This window comes from Suncus etruscus, chromosome 3, assembly GCF_024139225.1.
Source record: "Suncus etruscus isolate mSunEtr1 chromosome 3, mSunEtr1.pri.cur, whole genome shotgun sequence".
NCBI lineage: Eukaryota > Metazoa > Chordata > Mammalia > Eulipotyphla > Soricidae > Suncus > Suncus etruscus.
This window is the reverse complement of record NC_064850.1, coordinates 143,721,052-143,739,027: the sequence shown is the minus strand read 5'-3', so window position 1 is coordinate 143,739,027 and position 17,976 is coordinate 143,721,052. Positions and strand designations below refer to the sequence as shown.

The window sequence follows — 17,976 nt, the reverse complement described above, 5'->3', positions numbered from 1 at the left end:
TCCCTGAATTTCTGTATCTAGAAACAGCCTCTTTGAAGTATTATAGCCTTAACGGTCCTTAGGAAGACATTTCAGTTTGAGCAGTGAACGTCAGAGGAGGACGTGCATCCCAGGACCCTGAATCACACAGTGCTGGGGCAGGGCCGAGTGCTCGTCCAGAATGTTCCACACAGGGCGCTCTGCGGGTGGCTGTGTCCCGGAGTCTGAGAGGAGGGTGCCATGGCCAGGCAGGAGAGGGTTACCACATACCAGAGATCAGGACCCCAGCATTTGGCCTTGGGGATCCGAGGCGGCGGCAGCCCAGGGTGTTGCCAGTGCCGGGCGGGGCCCTTGCTTGTCAGCGTTCACGCAGGGTGCCCGGCTGCCCGCGCTGGGCTTTCAACAGACGGCCGTGCAAGTCCACGTGTGTTTCCTTGACAGACGATCCGTAATGTATTTTTTTAGACCTCTACAGTTGCCTTTGCACTGAAATATTTTCATAAGCAGTTTTTATCTCTGATTCCTTTGTGGCCATGCCCCTTCTGATTTCTGGACTCTGTCGTTAAAGCTCTTTATTTTTTAAGTTGAGTATACTAGAGCCCGTCGTGAAGCTGAGGACAGCACCAGGCGAGTTCCCTCGGGGGGTGGCACAGGCCTGGCCCTCACGGCTGCTGCCACACTTCCCGTCCCTGCCAGTTTGGTTTCGTCCCCTCCTTCAGCCTTAAACTCAGGCCCCGTGCAGGGTGTCACACATGCCCTCGCTCCCGTCATCAGCGGTGGTGGCCCCGTCCTGGACTCTCAGAAGGTTGACGTAGTTGCAAGGCCTGTGTGCAGAGTCACAGCTTTCTGTCTTTTACAGATATGTTGAATTCCCTTGAAACTCAGAATCTTAGATGTATGGATTATGTGGTTTTATTTTTTTTATTTTTGTTTTTTGTTTTTGGGTCATACCCGGCAGCGCTCAGGGGGTCACTCCTGGCTCTACGCTCAAAAATCGCTCCTGGCAGGCTCCAGGGACCACATGGGGTGCCGGGATTCGAACCACCGACCTTCTGCACACAAGGCAAACAAACGCTCTACCTCCATGCAATCTCTCCGCCCCCTCCTTTTTTTTTGAAGGTTTTACTTATTACTTTGTTTCTAATTTTATTTTATTTTATTATTATTATTTTTTTTTTTTAGGTTTTGGCCCACACCCGGAGTTGCTCAGGGGTTACTCCTGGCTGTCTGCTCAGAAGTAGCTCCTGGCAGGCATGGGGGACCATATGGGACACCGGGATTCGAACCAACCACCTTTGGTCCTGGATAGGCTGCTTGCAAGGCAAATGCCGCTGTGCTATCTCTCTGGGCCCATTTCTAATTTTAAACATATAGAAAAGTGTACGTTCACTAGCTATCAAAAATAGTGTTAAAGCTCATGGATATTGTATCATTCAAAAGTCTTAAAAAAGTAAATCATTTGGGGCCGGGAAGGTGGCTCTAGAGGTAAGGTGTCTGCCTTGTGGTTCGATCCCTCAGTGTCCTATATGGTCCCCCCAAGCCAGGGGCGATTTCTGAGCACATAGCCAGGAGTAACCCCTGAGCGTCAAACGGGTGTGGCCCAGAAACAAACAAACAAAAAAGTAGATCATTCAATATACTGTTAGTATCACTTGGGTCGGGGTTCACACCCATCAGTGCTCAGAGCTTATGCCTGGCTCTGCTCAGGGAACCACATGGTAAATCTGGGATAGAACTCAGGTCAGTCATGTGCACATGGCAAGTGCCCTGCTGTACTGTACTTCCTCTAGCCGTATTAGCATAATTTATTCCTGTCATTAAAATGTCTTTATAAAATTTATCAAATGTAAAAATATTTGGTACAGTTGTATCACGATTTAACTTTTCTAAATGTTGACTTAGTGTCATCATATAAATTTGGAGTAACAAAGGATCAAACTAGTAGTATAACTTTGATGCAGTTATTGGTTCAATATGTGTCAACCAGGTTCATAGTTTATCTTTGGAGTTAATTGCTAATTTATTGACTGTAGTTTGTTTTGGTTTCTCACAAAAATTTCTTATGTGAATTATTGTAGTTTATTTTTCTATTAAAATATTCAGTAGTTCATATTTAAAAACTTATATTTAGGATAAAGATGGAGATAGAGCTGTTCATCATGCAGCTTTTGGAGATGAAGGTGCAGTTATAGAAGTACTGCACCGAGGCTGTGCTGATTTGAATGCTCGCAACAAGAGAAGACAGACACCACTTCATATTGCTGTCAATAAAGGTCATCTTCAAGTTGTGAAAACTTTATTGGACTTTGACTGTCATCCCAGTCTCCAGGTAAAACTTTTAAAGAAACATTTTGTCGCTATTCCAATCATAGGAAATTATATCAAATAATGTACGAGATCTGACAACTGTTTCTTCTTAGAAATCCATTTTTGTTTTTATTCTGGACCATACCTGCTAGTGGCATTTCTATGACTGAGTAATATGTCAGTGCATTGAATACCCAACAGTTTGTTTTATGTTTAAAATATATTTTTTTTGTGGGCCATACCTGATGGTGCTCAAGGGGTGGTTTCTGATTCTGAATTTAGGAATTATTCCTGGTGGTGGTTAATGGACTGTAAGTGGAGTTGAGTTTGAACTTGGTTCACTATGTGCAAAGCGAGTACACTATCCATGGTACTATTGCTTTTGTCCCTCACCAGTTTACTTTTACCTTTGTGTGCTTGGGCCACACTTGGTGATTCTCACATGTTACTTCTGGCTCATACACAAAGATCACTCCTGGTGTTGCTTCAGGGGACCACATGGGATGCAGGCCAAGAATTGAACCCAGGTTGACCATGTGCAAGGCAAGCACCTTACCCACTGTACTATCTCTCCAGTCTCAACCCCACCAATTTTTTAAAACCTATCTTGATGATCTTATAATTTTCAGGTTAGGGCTTTTTGAATAAAATTACAATGAACAGTTTTGTAAGGGGAAAAAAAGCCCCCTTTAAGAATATCAAAATATTAATGGTCTTATTAAAGGGACGGATTAGTTTATAAGTATGAACATAACTAAAAATATCAGCTTAATGTACAGAAGACTGCATATCATGATAGTTAATAGCTAAATTATTAATGTACTTTTATAGTAAAATTTTGTTCTATTGACTACTCTGGTTTTTTTTTGGGGGGGGGGTTACACCCAGCAGTGCCCAGGGGTTACTCCTGGCTCTATGCTCAGAAAGCACTCCTGGCAGGCTCATGGGACCTTAAGGGATACAAGGATTCAAACCACTGTCCTTCCACATACCAGGCTTACCTCCGTGCTATCTCTCTGGCTCCTATTGACTACTCTTGAAAGATTTTTCTTTTTTGAAAAATATATAAGAATTTTAGTATTGGTTTGTAATCGGATTTAGTTTTTGAAAACAAGAATCTCTTACAAGTAATTTTTTGTTTCTAATTTTGAGAAGCCACACCTATTGGTACTTAGGAATATCTCCTGGTTCTGTACTCGGATTACTCATAGCAGTGCTCAGGAGACCATATGGATTGCCAGGATTGAACCTAGGTTGGCCGCATGCAATGTCCTACTTGCTGTACTATCTCTCTGCTCCCCAAGTAATATTTTTTTCCATCCGTAGCTTATGATATGGATATCATGGATATCAGATAGAATATATAGGTATCAGAAAATTACTAAAGGAGGGGCCGGGCGGTGGCGCTGGAGGTAAGGTGCCTGCGCTAGCCTAGGATGGACCACGGTTCGATCCCCCGGCATCCCATATGGTCCCCCAAGAAGCCAGGAGCAACTTCTGAGCGCATAGCCAGGAGTAACCCCTGAGCATCACAGGGTGTGGCCCAAAAACCAAAAAAAAAAAAAAAAAAAAAAAGAAAATTACTAAAGGAGTAGCACCAGAGCTGCGGGGTTTGAGAAGAATCGAAAGAACCAGATTTTGTAGTAAGCTTGGGTAATTAATGACTTGCTGAAGTCTAGCCCATTTTGGAGCTGACATGGTTTGAAAATGACAGCATGGACTAGGAGGATGATAGGATTGGAGGATAGAAAGAAATTGAAATATGTTAAGCTATACTAATAGTGATAAAGTGAAGCTTTTATTTTCTATTGATTTTTGTGTTATACTCTTCAAGGGTTACTTTTGACTTAGTGTGGTGGGTTGCAAATGCCTGTACTTGGGATTATGTGGTGCCAGATATTGAACTTGGGACTAGTACATTCAAATAATGTGCTACAGACCTTTAAACTATTTCTTCTTTGAACTAGCTCAAAAAGAATGATACAGCTTTTTTTGTTAGTGTATTTGTATTGTCTTTGGACCACACCCAGGTGGCTCAGGATTCACTTCTGGTGGGTTCAGGGCACCATATGGGATGCCTGAGATTAAATCCAGGCCAGCCATGCAAGGCAAATGTCCTACTAGCTATACTATTGCTCCAGACCTGAGTGATTTAGCTTTGAAATAGTTATAGGGGGAACCAAAAGGTAGGACATGAGCCAGAGATGTGGTTTAATGGTGATCACATGCCTTGCTTCAGTAAGACCCTGCATTCAATTTCCAGCATAGCAAAAAATAAAAGGCAGGATAGAACTATCAGGATAAGGCCTTTAAAAAGTTTGTTTTGGGAGCTAGAGTGGGTATGTTGCTTGCCTGTATGCTGACAACCTAGGATTGATCCCTGGCATTTCATATTGTTCTCTGAGCTCTGCATGAATAATTCCTGAGTGAAGAGCCAGGAGTAATCCTTGAGCAGTGCAGTTGTGGTTCAGTTTCTACCATGTTAAAATTTCTACCATTTTCAGGTTCAAAATGAATATTTGGTGCCACCTGACAGAGGCTAGATGGTTGGATTAAACTTGGTGTAGGCCGATAGATGAATATATACATAGAATTGGAAAACTTTGTGAGGGACTTTATATAATCTTTTAGTTTATTTGTTTGTTTTTGGGTCGCACCTGGCGGCATTCCGGGGTTACTCCAGGCTCTGTGCTTAGAAATTGCTGGTGGCAGGCTCAGGGGATCATATAGGATGCCAGGATCGAACCACGGTCTGTCCTGGATTGGCTTCGTATAAGGCAAACACCCTACTGCTGTGCTATTGCTCCAGCCCTAATTTTTTAGTTTATCATAACTACTCAACACTGTATCTTTCTAAAGAGTTTATTAATTGAAAAAAAAAGAGTTGATTAATTGAAAAAAAAAGTTGATTAATTAAAAAAGTAAGTTTACGGGGCTGGAGAGATAGCACAGTGATAGAACATTTGCCTTGCATGTGGTCGACCTGGGATGGACTCAGGTTTGATCCTCAGCATTCCATATAGTCCCCTGAGCCTGCTAGGAGCAACTTCTGAATGCAGAGCCAGGAATAACCCCAAAGTGCTAAGAAAAGAGATGGGTTGCTTAAATTTTGTTTTTACTTTGCATTTTCTAGAGACTTTGCTGTTGAAATCAGATAAAATGTTTTTTTTTTTTAATTTATTTTAACACCTTGATTACAAATATGATTGTAGTTGGGTTTCAGAACACTCCCCCCTTCCCGATGCAATGTCCCAAATCTCCCTCCTCCCCACATCCATCCCCCGCTTGTACTCGAGACAGGTTTTCTACTTCCCTCATTCATTCGCATTGTTATGATAGTTCTCAAGGTAGTTTTTTCTCAAATTGCACTCATCACTCTTTGTGGTGAGCTTCATGATGGGAGCTGGACCTTCCAACCCTCTTCTCTTTTGTCTCTGAGAATTATCGCAAAAATGTTTTTTATTTTTCTTAAAACCCATAGATGACTGAGCCTATTCTGCATCTGTCTCTCTCCTTCTGACTTATTTCACTCAGTATAATATTCCATGTACATCCATGTATAGGAAAATTTTGTGACTTCATCTCTCCTGACGGCTGCATAATATTCCATTGTGTATATGTACCACAGTTTCTTCAGCCATTCATCTGTTGAAGGGCATCTTGGTTGTTTCTAGAGTCTGGCTATTGTAAATAGTGCTGCAATGAATAGGTGTGGGGAAAGGATTTTTATGCTGTATTTTTGTGTTCCTAGGGTATATATCCCTAGGAGTAGTATAACTGTGTCGTACAGGAGCTCAATTTCTAGTTTTTGGAAGAACCTCCATATCGCTTTCCATAAAGATTGGACTAGACAGCATTTCCACCAGCAGTGATTAAGAGTTTCTTTCTCTCCACATCCCTGCCAGCACTGCTTGTTCTCATTCTTTGTGATGTGCACCAGTTTCTGGTGTGAGATGGTACCTCAACGTTGTTTTGATTTGCTTCTCCCTGATAATTAGTGATATGGAGCATTTTTTCATGTGCCTTTTGGCCATTTGTATTTCTTCTTTGACAAAGTGTCTGTTCATTTCTTCTCCCCATTTTTTGATGGGATTAGATGATTTTTTTCTTGTAAAGTTCTCTCAGTGCCTTGAATATTTTGGATATTAGCCCCTTATCTGATGGGTATTGGGTGAATAGTTTCTCCCACTCAGTGAGTAGTTCTTGTATCCTGGGCACTGTTTCCTTTGAGGTTCAGAAGCTTCACAGTTTAATGTATTCCCATCTGTTTATCTCTGCCTTCACTTTTTGGAGAGTTCTGTTTCCTCCTTAAAGATGCCTTTAGTCTTAATGTCATGGAGTGTTTTACATGGAGTGTTGTTCTATATACCTTATGGCAGTGGTCCTCAAACTATGGCCCACGGGCCACATGTTGTATTTGTATCTGCTTTGTTTCTTCATTGCAAAATAAGATATATGCAGTGTGCATAAGAATTCGTTCATCAAAAAATAAAAAATAAAAAAAAAGAATTCGTTCATAAGTTTTGTTTTTACTATAGTCAGTGTCCTCCAATGGACAGTGAACTGGCCCCCTGTTTAAAAAGTTTGAGGACCCCTGCTAAGGCTTATGGTTTCAGGTCTGATATCAGGGTTTTTAATCCATTTAAATTTTATCTTTGTACATGGTATTAGCTGGGGGTCTGAGCTCACTTTTTTGCAAGTGGCCAACAAGTTGTGCCAACACCACTTGTTGAAGAGGCTTTCCTTGCTCCATTTAGGATATCTTGCTCCTTTATCAAAAATTAGGTGCTTGTATGTCTGGGGAACATTCTCTGAGTACTCAAATCTATTCCACTGATCTGATGGTCTATCTTTATTTATTCCAATACCATGTTGTTTTGATAACTATTGCTTTGTAACAGTTTAAAATTGGGGAAAGTAATGCCTCCCATTTTTCTTTTTGCAAGGATTGCTTCGCTATTCAAGAGTGTTTACTGTTCCAAATGAATTTCTGAAGTGTTTGATCCACTTCTTTGAAGAATGTTATGGGTATCTTTAAGGGATCACATTAAATCTGTACTATGCTTTGGGAAGTATTGCCATTTTAATTATGTTAATCCTGCCAATCCATGAGCAGGGTATGTATTTCAATTTCCGCGTGTCCTCTCATTTCTTGGAGCAGGGTTTTTTTAGTTTTTCTTTGTTTAGGTCCTTCCCGTCTTTAGTCAAGTTGACTTCAAGATATTTGAGTTTGTGTGACACTAATGTGAATGGGGTTGTTTCCTTAATGTCCACTTCTTCTCTTTCATTATTGGTGTATAAAAAGGCCATTGATTTTTGTGTGTTTAATTTTGTAGCCTGCTCCTTGCTGTATGAATCTATTGTTTCTAGAAGCTTTTTGGTAGAGACTTTAGGGTTTTCTAAGTAGAGTATCTTGTCATCTGCAAACAGTGAGAGCTTGACTTCTTCTTTTCCTATGTGGATTTCCTTGATGTCTTTTTCTTGCCTCATCGAAATAGAGTGATGAGAGAGGACAGCCTTGTCTTATACCAGAAAATAAAGGAAAGGCTTTAGTTTTTCTACTTTGAGGATGATATTTGCCATTGGCTTGTGGTAGATGACCTTAACTATATTGAGAAAGATTCCTTTCATTCCCATCTTGCTGAGAGGTTTTTATCAAGAATGGGTGAGACTTTATCAAATGCTTCTCTGCGTCTATTGATATGATCGTGTATTTTTTATTTTCTTGTTGATATTGTGTATTATGTTGATAGATTTACAGATATTAAAGCATCTTTGTATTCCTGTGATGAAACCTACTTGATCATAGTGAATGATCTTCTTGATGAGGCTTTGGATCCTGCTTGCCAGAATTTTGTTGATGATCTTAGCATCTGTTCATCAGGGATTTTGGTCTGTAATTTTCCTTTTTGGCAGAATCTCTGTCTGGTTTTGGTATCAAGGTAATGTTGACTTCATAAAAGCTATTTAGAAGTGTTCTCGTTTTTTCAATTTCCAGAAAGAACCTGTCCAGGATTGGTAATAGTTCTTCTTGAAAGGTTTGAAAGAATTCATTAGTGAATCCATCTGGGCCTGGGCTTTTATTTTTGGGTAGACATTTGATTACTGTTTTACTTTCCTCAGTAATGATGGGGAGTTGTGTTTATATATGCTACATCCTCCTTATTCAACCGTGGAAGGTTCTAAGAGTCCAAGAATTTTTTTTTTTTTTGGTTTTTGGGCCACACCCGGTGACGCTCAGGGGTTACTCCTGGCTATGCGCTCAGAAGTCGCTCCTGGCTTGGGGGACCATATGGGACGCCGGGGGATCGAACCGCGGTCCGTCTCCTAGGCTAGCGCAGGTAAGGCAGGCACCTTACCTCGAGCGCCACCGCCCGGCCCAGAGTCCAAGAATTTATCCATTTCTTTGAGGTCCTCATGTTTGGTGGCATAGAGTTTCTCAAAGTAGTCTGATTATCCTTTTAATCTCTGCAATAACTGTAGTGATCTCCCCCCTTTTATTTCTATTTTTTTCTTTTCTTTTTTTCCCTTTATTTAAACATCTTGATTACATATATGATTGTGATTAGGTTTCAGTCATGTAAAGAACACCCCCCTTCACCAGTGCAACATTCCCACCACCAATGTCCCAAATCTCCCTCCTCCCCACCCAACCCCACGTGTAATCCAGACAGGCTTTCCAGTTCCTTCATTCATTCACATGATTGTGGTAGTTCTCTATGTAGTTATTTCTATAACTGCACTCACCACTTGTTGTGGTGAGCTTCATGAAGTGAGCTGGAATTTCTAGCCCTCCTGTCATTGTCTCTGAGGATTGTTGCAAAAATGACTTTTATTTTAATTAAAACACATAGATGAGTGAGGCTATTATGCGTCCCTCTCTCTTCCTCTGACTTATTTCACTCAGCATGATAGATTCCATGTACATCCATGTATAGGAAAATTTCATGACTTCATCTCTCCTGACGGCTGCATAATATTCCATTGTGTATATGTACCACAGTTTCTTTAGCCGTTCCTCTTTTGAAGGGCATCTTGGTTGTTTCCAGAGCCTGGCTATTGTGAATAGTGCTGCAATAAATATAGGTGTGAAGAAGGGGTTTTTGTGTTGTATCCTTGTGTTCTTAGGGTATATCCCTAGGAGTGGAATAGCTTGGTCGAATGGGAGCTCAATTTCCAGATTTTGGAGGAATCTCCATATCGCTTTCCATAGAGGCTGGACTAGACGGCATTCCCACCAGCAGTGGATAACAGTTCCTTTCTCTCCACATGCCCACCAGCACTGATTGTTCTCATTCTTTGTGATGTATGCCAATCTCTGTGGTGTGAGATGGTATCTCATCATTGTTTCCATTTGCATCTCCCTGATGATTAGTGATGAGGAACATTTTTTCATGTGCCTTTTGGCCATTTGTATTTCTTTTTTATCAAAGCATCTGTTCATTTCTTCTCCCCATTTTTTGATGGGATTAGATGTTTTTTTTCTTGTAAAGTTCTGTCAGTGCCCTGTATATTTTGGATATTAGCCCCTTATCTGATGGGTGTTGGGTGAATAATTTCTCCCACTCAGTGGGTGGCTCTTGTATCCTGGGCACTATTTCTTTTGAGGTGCAGAAGCTTCTCAGCTTACTGTATTCCCATCTGTTGATCTCTGCTTCACTTGTTTGTAAAGTGCAGTTTCCTCCTTGAAGATGCCTTTAGTCTCAGTGTGATGGAGTGTTTTTCCGACTTGTTGTTCTATATACCTTATGGTATCAGGTCTGATATCAAGGTCTTTAATCCATTTGGATTTAACCTTCCTACATGATGTTAACTGGGGGTCTATGTTCGCTTTTTTGCAAGTGGCTAACCAGTTCTGCCAGTACCACTTGTTGAAGAGGTTTTCCCTGCTCTACTTAGGGTTTCTTTCTCCTTTGTCAAAAATTAGGTAATTGTATTTCTGGGGAACATTGTCTGAGAACTCAAGCCTATTCCACTGATCTGAGGGTCTGTCTTTATTCCAATACCATGCTGTTTTGATAACTATTGCTTTGTAGTACAGTTTAAAGTTGGGGAATGTAATGCCTCCCATTTTCCTTTTCCCTAGGAGAGCTTTAGCTATTCGAGGGTGTTTATTGTTCCAGATGAACTTCATAAGTGTTTGATCCACTTCTTTGAAGAATGTCATGGGTATATTTAAGGGGATCACATTAAATCTGTATAATTCTTTGGGGGGTATTGCCATTTTAATGATGTTAATCCTGCCAATCCATGAGCAGGGTATGTTTTTCCATTTCCGTGTGTCCTCTCTTATTTCTTGGAGCAGGGCTTTATAGTTTTCTTTGTAAAGGTCCTTCACGTCTTTGGTCAAGTTAACTCCAAGATATTTGAGTTTGTGTGGCACTAATGTGAATGGGATTGCCTTCTTGACTTCCTTCGATTCCCTATCATTATTGGTGTATAAAAAGGCCATTGATTTCTGTGTGTTAATTTTGTAGCTTGCCACCTTGTTAATGAGTCTATTGTTTCTAGAAGCTTTTTGGTTGAGTCTTTAGGGTTTTCAGTATCATGTCATCTGCAAACAATGAGAGCTTGACTTCTTCCTTTCCTATCTGGATTCCCTTGATATCTTTTTCTTGCCTGATCGCTATAGCAAGAGCTTCCAGTACTATGTTGAAGAGGAGTGGTGAGAGCGGACAGCCTTGCCTTGTACCAGAATTTAGAGGATAGGCTTTTAGTTTTTCTCCATTGAGGATAATATTTGCCATTGGCTTGTGGTAGATGGCTTTAACTAGATTGAGAAAGGTTCCTTTCATTCCCATCTTGCTGAGAGTTTTGATCAAGAATGGGTGTTGGAGCTTATCAAATGCTTTCTCTGCGTCTATTGATATGATCATGTGATTTTTCTTTTTCTTTTTGTTGATGTTGTGTATGATGTTGATAGATTTATGGATGTTAAACCATCCTTGCATTCCTGAAATCAAACCTACTTGGTCGTAGTGTATGATGCATTGGATGCTATTTGCCAGGATTTTGTTGAAGATGTTTGCATCAGCATTCATCAGGGATATTGGCCTGTAATTTTCTCTTTTGGCAGCATCTCTGTCTGGTTTTGGTATCAAGGTGATGTTGGCTTCATAAAAGCTGTTTGGGAGTGTTTCCGTTTTTTCAATTTCATGGAAGAGCCTGGCTAGGATTGGTAGTAGCTCCTCTTGAAAGATTTGAAAAAATTCATTAGGAAATCTATTTGGGCCTGGGCTTTTCTTTTTGGGGAGATGTTTGATTACAGTTTCAATTTCCTCAGTAGTGATGGCGGTGTTTAGATATGCTACATCCTCCTTACTTAAATGTGGAAGGTCATAAGTGTCCAAGAATTTTTCCATTTCTTCTAGGTTCTCATGTTTAGTAGCATAAAGTTTCTCAAAGTAGTCTCTGATTACCCGTTGGATCTCTGCTATATCTGTTGTGATCTCCCCCTTTTCATTTCTAATACTGGTTATTAGGTTTCTTTCTCACTTTTTTGTGAGTTTTGCCAATGGTCTATCAATCTTGTTTATTTTTTCAAAGAAGGGACCATATGGGACACTGGGATTCGAACCAACCACCTTTGGTCCTGGATCGGCTGCTTGCAAGGCAAACGCCGCTGTGCTATCTCTCCGAGCCCTGCATTTCATCTTCTAGTTCACTGGTTCTGTCCTTGGCTGCTGTTACCCTGTTGGAGAGGCTTTCCATTGAGTTTTTCAGTTCAGCTAATGTGTTTTTAAAATCTGTTATTTCAGTTTGAATTTTTCTGATTTTTATCTTTTTATTCTGTTCAGCTAGAGCTATGTTTCCTTTGATTTCCATAAGGATTCTCCATATTTCTGTTCTAAACTTATCTGAGAGATAATCAGATGGTTGGTATTTTTTTGGTCATCAGAGCTATCATCATTCTCTGTGCATGGTGTTGCCTGTGAGGCTTCCCCATTGTCACACTTGTAGTGTGATTTTTTTTTTTTTTTTTTTTTTTTTTGCTGTTTTGGTGGTGTTCATTAGTTAGAAGGAACAAATGGCCACGAAGCAAAGCAGAGCGACCATACTCTTCTGAAGCTTCTAGGAGACAGTCCTTGCTGGACCCTTCTTGGCCCTCTCAGGGGCGATTCAGGGGACAGAAGAGTATAGAAACACGCAAAGGTGACAGGTCCCCTGAGTATCTCCCAGTTGGTAATCTCACAGCAGGGCCAGATCCCTCCTGCCTGCCTCCACAGGCAAAGGATCAGTCTTTCTCTGTTCTTATTCTTTTGATGTGTGGTAATCTCTGGAGTGAGATAGTACCTCATTGTTGGTTTGATTTGCATCTTCCTGACAATTAGTGATGTTGAACATTTTTTAAAAATTTATTTAATTTGGGGCCGGGCGGTGGCGCTAGAGGTAATGTGCCTGCCTTGCCTGGGCTAGCCTTGGATGGACCATGGTTCGAACCCCCGGTGTCCCATATGGTCCCCCAAGCCAGGAGCAACTTCTGAGCTCATAGCCAGGAGTAACCCCTGAGCGTTACTGGGTGTGGCCCCAAAAATTTTTTTTATTTAATTTATTATAATTTTGGGAACATCGTTGTAATGGTCTTGAATTATGATATTCAAATACACAGTTGTGCAACCCCACCAAAGTATCCTTTTTTTCCTTTTTTTCTTTCTTTTTTTTTTTTTTTTTTTTTTTTTTTTTTTGATTTTTGGGTCATACCCGGCAGTGCTCAGGTGTTACTCCTGGCTCTACGTTCAGAAATCGCTCCTGACAGGCGCATGGGACCATATGGAATGCCGGGATTCGAACCATCATCCTTCTTCATGGAAGGCAAATGCCTTACCTCCATGCTATCTCTCCGGCCCCACCGAAGTATCCTTGACCCATTCTTTCTCTGCTCAAGATTCCCCATTATGTTTATTATTCAGTTTTTAAAATAATTTTTTATTGTGACCAAAGTGAATAACAAATCTTCCACAGTAATATTTAAGCTATGTAGTGACAATGAATCATTAAACAGTCTTGTAATCCATAGGTAAGGGTTCAGTTGTTTTGCCTCTGTGTTTCGGTATTTGTGGGGATATGGTAAAAAGGAGACCTTTATCACTATTGGTAGCAATGTTGTCTGGTATTTGTCCTTCCTTTGACTTATTTACTTGAATCTGTTCCATCTACACTGCAGTAAATTACATGATTTCATGTTCTCTTGAAGTTATATAGCATAGCATTATGTTTATAGCATTATGTTTATGTACAAAAATTCTTTTATTCTTTTGCTTTGTTTTGTTTTGTTTTTGTTTTTTTTGGGCGGGGGGTTTACACTCCTGGCTCTATGCTCAGAAATCGCTCCTGGCTTGCTGAGGGGTTCATATGATGCCAGGATTTGAACCACTGTCCTTCTGCATGCAAAGCAAATGCCTTACCTCCATGCTATCCTTCCGGCCCCTAACAAATTTTTATCCTTTTATCTGTGGTTGGTTAGACTGTTTCATATCCTGAGTATTGTACTAAGCACTACCATGAACATATTATTGTGCATATATCTTTTTCAAATTAATATTTTTGTGCTTTGGGGATAGTGGAAAAGAAATGGAATCACTGGGTTACATGGTAGTGTTACTTTTCCTTTCCTTTTTTTTTTTTTAATTTTTTTTAGAATCTTTATATTTTTCTTAGAAGCTAAACCAGACAACATTGCTACCAATAGTGATAAAGGTCTCCTTTTTACCATATCCCCACAAATACCGATTATTTCCAGTCCTGAGGAAATCATATGAAAAAGTGGAACTTTTTTCACGTGCCTTTTGGCCATTTGTATTTCTTCTTTGAGAAATTGTCTGTTTATTTCTTCTCCCCATTTTTTGATGGGAGATAAAATTTTTTTTTTTTTTTTTTTTTTTTTTGGTTTTTGGGCCACACCCGGTAACGCTCAGGGGTTACTCCTGGCTATGCGCTCAGAGGTCGCTCCTGGCTTGGGGGACCATAATTCACATTTCTTTTTTTTTTTTTTTTTTTTTTTTTTGGTTTTTGGGCCACACCCTGTGACGCTCAGGGGTTACTCCTGGCTATGCGCTCAGAAGTTGTCCTGGCTTCTTGGGGGGACCATATGGGACGCCGGGGAGATCGAACCGCGGTCCGTCCTAGGCTAGCGCAGGCAAGGCAGGCACCTTACCTCCAGCGCCACCGCCCGGCCCCAGATAAAATGTTTTTAATTTAAACTTTAATTTTACAAATAATTAACTGTGGAGTTAAAAATTAACCTGCTAATATCTTGGTATCAGGAATTTTTGTTTGCTTTATTTTTGGCCAAACATGGTAGTGCTCAGGTATTATACTCAGGAATCACTCTTGACAGGCTTTGGGGACCATAATGGGATACCTGAGGTGGCCAAATGGCAAGGCAAAAACCTACCCACTGTACTATCTTTTTGACTACATTATTATCAAGATTTTTATGTGCTCTTCAGTAGATTCTAATATGCAGCTAAGAACTATTTTTTTTTTCTTTTTTGGATCACTCCTGGAGCTTCTTAGGTGATACTCCTGGCCTTGCACTTAGGGGTCATTCATGGTGATGCTCGGAGACCATATGGAATGCTGGGGATCAAACCTAGGTCGGCTGTGTGCACGGCAAATGTCCTACGTGCTGTGCTATTGCTCCGGCCCCAATAACTATTGACTTTTGACTCATTTCCATGAGATCTTAGATTGGTGTATGTTTGCTTTGGAATTTCAGGTGCAGTCTATAGTAATGATTTTGGTGGGGTTAGCTTTTCATTCCATTTAGTGAAAATAAATAGGGAATTTCTTGGTTTAACATTTTCTTTTTCTAAATGAGTCAGTTAATTTAGATTGAACATAAGTTTATTAACTTTAATTAGCCTAGTGTTTCTTGCATTATTTAACAAATTGTACACAACATTTTCGAATTAATGCTGAATATAGCTTCTGCTATATCTTTTCGATGACTAGTGGTATTTTTTGTTTTGGTTTTGGGCTATATCTGGCAATGTTCAGGGGTTACTCCTGGCTCTGCACTTAGGATTTACTCCTGGTGGTTTTCATGAGATTGGACGTGGGTCAGATGTATGCAAGGCAAGTGCCCTCTGTACTGTATTTCTCCAGCCCTTTGAAGATTGGTTTTTAATAATCAAAAGCATACATGTTAATATTATCATGTAATGATTGAAGAACTAATGGAAGTCTTTTTCAATAAAGGATTCTGAAGGTGATACCCCTCTTCATGATGCAATAAGTAAGAAACGGGATGATATCTTGGCTGTTCTTCTAGAAGCTGGAGCAGATGTTACAATTACAAACAATAATGGATTTAATGCTCTACATCATGCTGCACTAAGAGGGAATCCCAGGTATAGTTGTCTTTTATAAATTTATAAGCAGTTTGAGATATTTTTCTATTGCTAGTTTATCCCCCTCCTTTCTAGCTCCTCCTTTCCTTTTTTTTTCCCCTTTCTGTTTTGTGGTTGTCAGAGCTTACTCCTTGCCCTACTTGGAGATCACTCCTGTTTGTCTTGGGGAGCATATGGGGTACCAGAATTGAACCCAGATCAGTAGTGTACATGGCAGGTACCCTACCTGTTGAACCCAAGCTAGTTGTATGCATGGCAAGTGCCTATCTGTTATATTTTTGCTCTTTCTATACCTTTTTTTAGTGTTTTAAAGCATTTGATAGTTTGTGTAAATTACATCATTAGTTTTATGAAAGAATCATTTTTGTTAGTACAAGTGAAATAATTTTATGTGGTAAATAGTAACATAAAAGCTGCTAGGAATACTTGCTTCTATAAGGAATACTTATATAAATTTTACTTAGCATTCATTCTATTTTGAGATTATTTTTTTAAGAAGATGATTTTTAAGGTGCTCTATGCCCACGATGGCGTTCTATCGGTGGCATGTGAAGGCCTTGCAGCTGGCATGCAGGAAGGTCAGCAATTAGATATACTGCGTGTGCTGCATAGTTTTTAGATCTTGTTATTAAGGTTTAATTGATGTGCTGGCACTTTTGAGGAAATTCTTTAGTTTTTGTGCAGCAGTTTGGGCACGCGGGTTCAAAAAGATTGGCCATCACTGCCCTATACTCTCATGTTAGCATTTTCATATTATTATATGAAATTATATACTTCTTTAACTTGTAGATAACTTAGTTACCTAATTTCTTTTTAATAATTATATAAATATCAGCTGTAGATGGTTTTCAACCATTGTTCAAGTAACAATGTCGATTGGAAATAGTGTTTGCTGACTATAGTTAGAAACTTTTGGGAAGCTCAAGATTTTATCAAGACACTGGTCCTACAGAAAAGTTTGATTTTGGATCTGGAGCTATGGTGCAGCGGTAGGCATTTGCCTTGCATGTGGCCGATTCAGGACGGATCTGATTTTATTTCTGGTATCTCATATGGTCCCCCGAGCCTGCCAGAGCATTTTCTGAGCTCAGAGCCAGGAGTAACCCCCGAGTGCTGCTGGATGTGGCCCAAAAAAGTTTGATTTTTTGGTTTGCTTTTGTTTTGGGGTCACACCCAGGATTGAACAAGGCTTATTCCTGACTCTGTGCTCAGGGATTGCTTCTGACTGGTTTGGAGGACCTTATATGGTGTCTGAGATTGAATGTAGTTGTTTGCAAGGCAAATCCTATATCTGCTGTACTATCTCTCTAGCACCCAAAAGGATAATACTTAACTTAAAACTTTCTGTGAGCAAAAAAAAAAAAAAGGGGGGGGGAAGGTAGCCTTAAGTATTAAATTTCTTTTTTCTTTTTCTTTTTTTTTGTTTTTTTGGCCACACCTGTTTGATGCTCAGGGGTTACTCCTGGCTAAGTGCTCAGAAATTGCCCCTGGCTTGGGCGAACCATATGTGACGCTGGGGATCGAACCACGGTCCTTCCTTGGCTAACGCTTGTAAAGCAGACACATTACTTCTAGTGCCACCTCGCCGGCAAGCATTAAATTTCTAAAAGAACTGTCTATATTTGAGGTCTTGTGTATAGTAAAATTAAACATAACGATATATTGAAGGAAATGTTTACTTTTTAATTTCATTTTGATATTTTTAAATTAATTTTTTATGAGATTATAAATTACAAATTATTGAAGCAATTGTTTTACCTGTGGCAAAGTTACTAAACCAATACTTAATTTAATCTTTTTCAATTCTTGTTTATTAGTTGATACAAATTGAAATAAATATAATAATTTCAGGTGTACGACATAATTGTTTATTAGATGTATATGTTGCAAAATGATGACTACAAATAAGTCTAGTCAATATCTAACACCATTCATATTAAAATACATATTCCATATGAAATCTTTTTTATTTTTAAATAATTTTTATTTTGACCAACGTGGATTACAAATCTTTCACAGTAATATTTTAGGTACATAGTAACATTGAATCAGGGGCATTCCAACCATCTATGTTGTCCTCCTTCCAGCCCTGTTCCCAGCATGTATCCCATATCACCATCCTTTGGCCCCCAGGCTGCTAGTCTTAAGTGGTCCCCTCTATGTCTAGCTTGTTGTAGATTGGGTATCGATTCTGTTGTCCTTGACTTTGAATTTGGTATTTAAGTCTGATTATTTTTATTTCTACTCAATGTTCATACAACTGTTTGGTCTGGGTACCATCCATTATCTCCCCCTCAATTTATGAGGCAGAACAAGATGATTCAAATTATGTGGTTTT

The 17,976-nt window shown here is 39.7% G+C and overlaps 1 protein-coding gene across 1 annotated transcript in view; it reads left to right on the top strand.

Moving 5' to 3' along the window:
• The window catches only part of MIB1 (MIB E3 ubiquitin protein ligase 1), a 130,738-nt gene that overhangs the window by 57,508 nt on the left and 55,254 nt on the right, over positions 1–17,976 (top strand). Inside the window, exons 11-12 of the mRNA XM_049769999.1 lie at positions 2,111–2,308; positions 15,487–15,638. Coding sequence (XP_049625956.1) covers positions 2,111–2,308; positions 15,487–15,638 — 350 coding nt within the window. The remainder of the gene's footprint in view (positions 1–2,110; positions 2,309–15,486; positions 15,639–17,976) is intronic.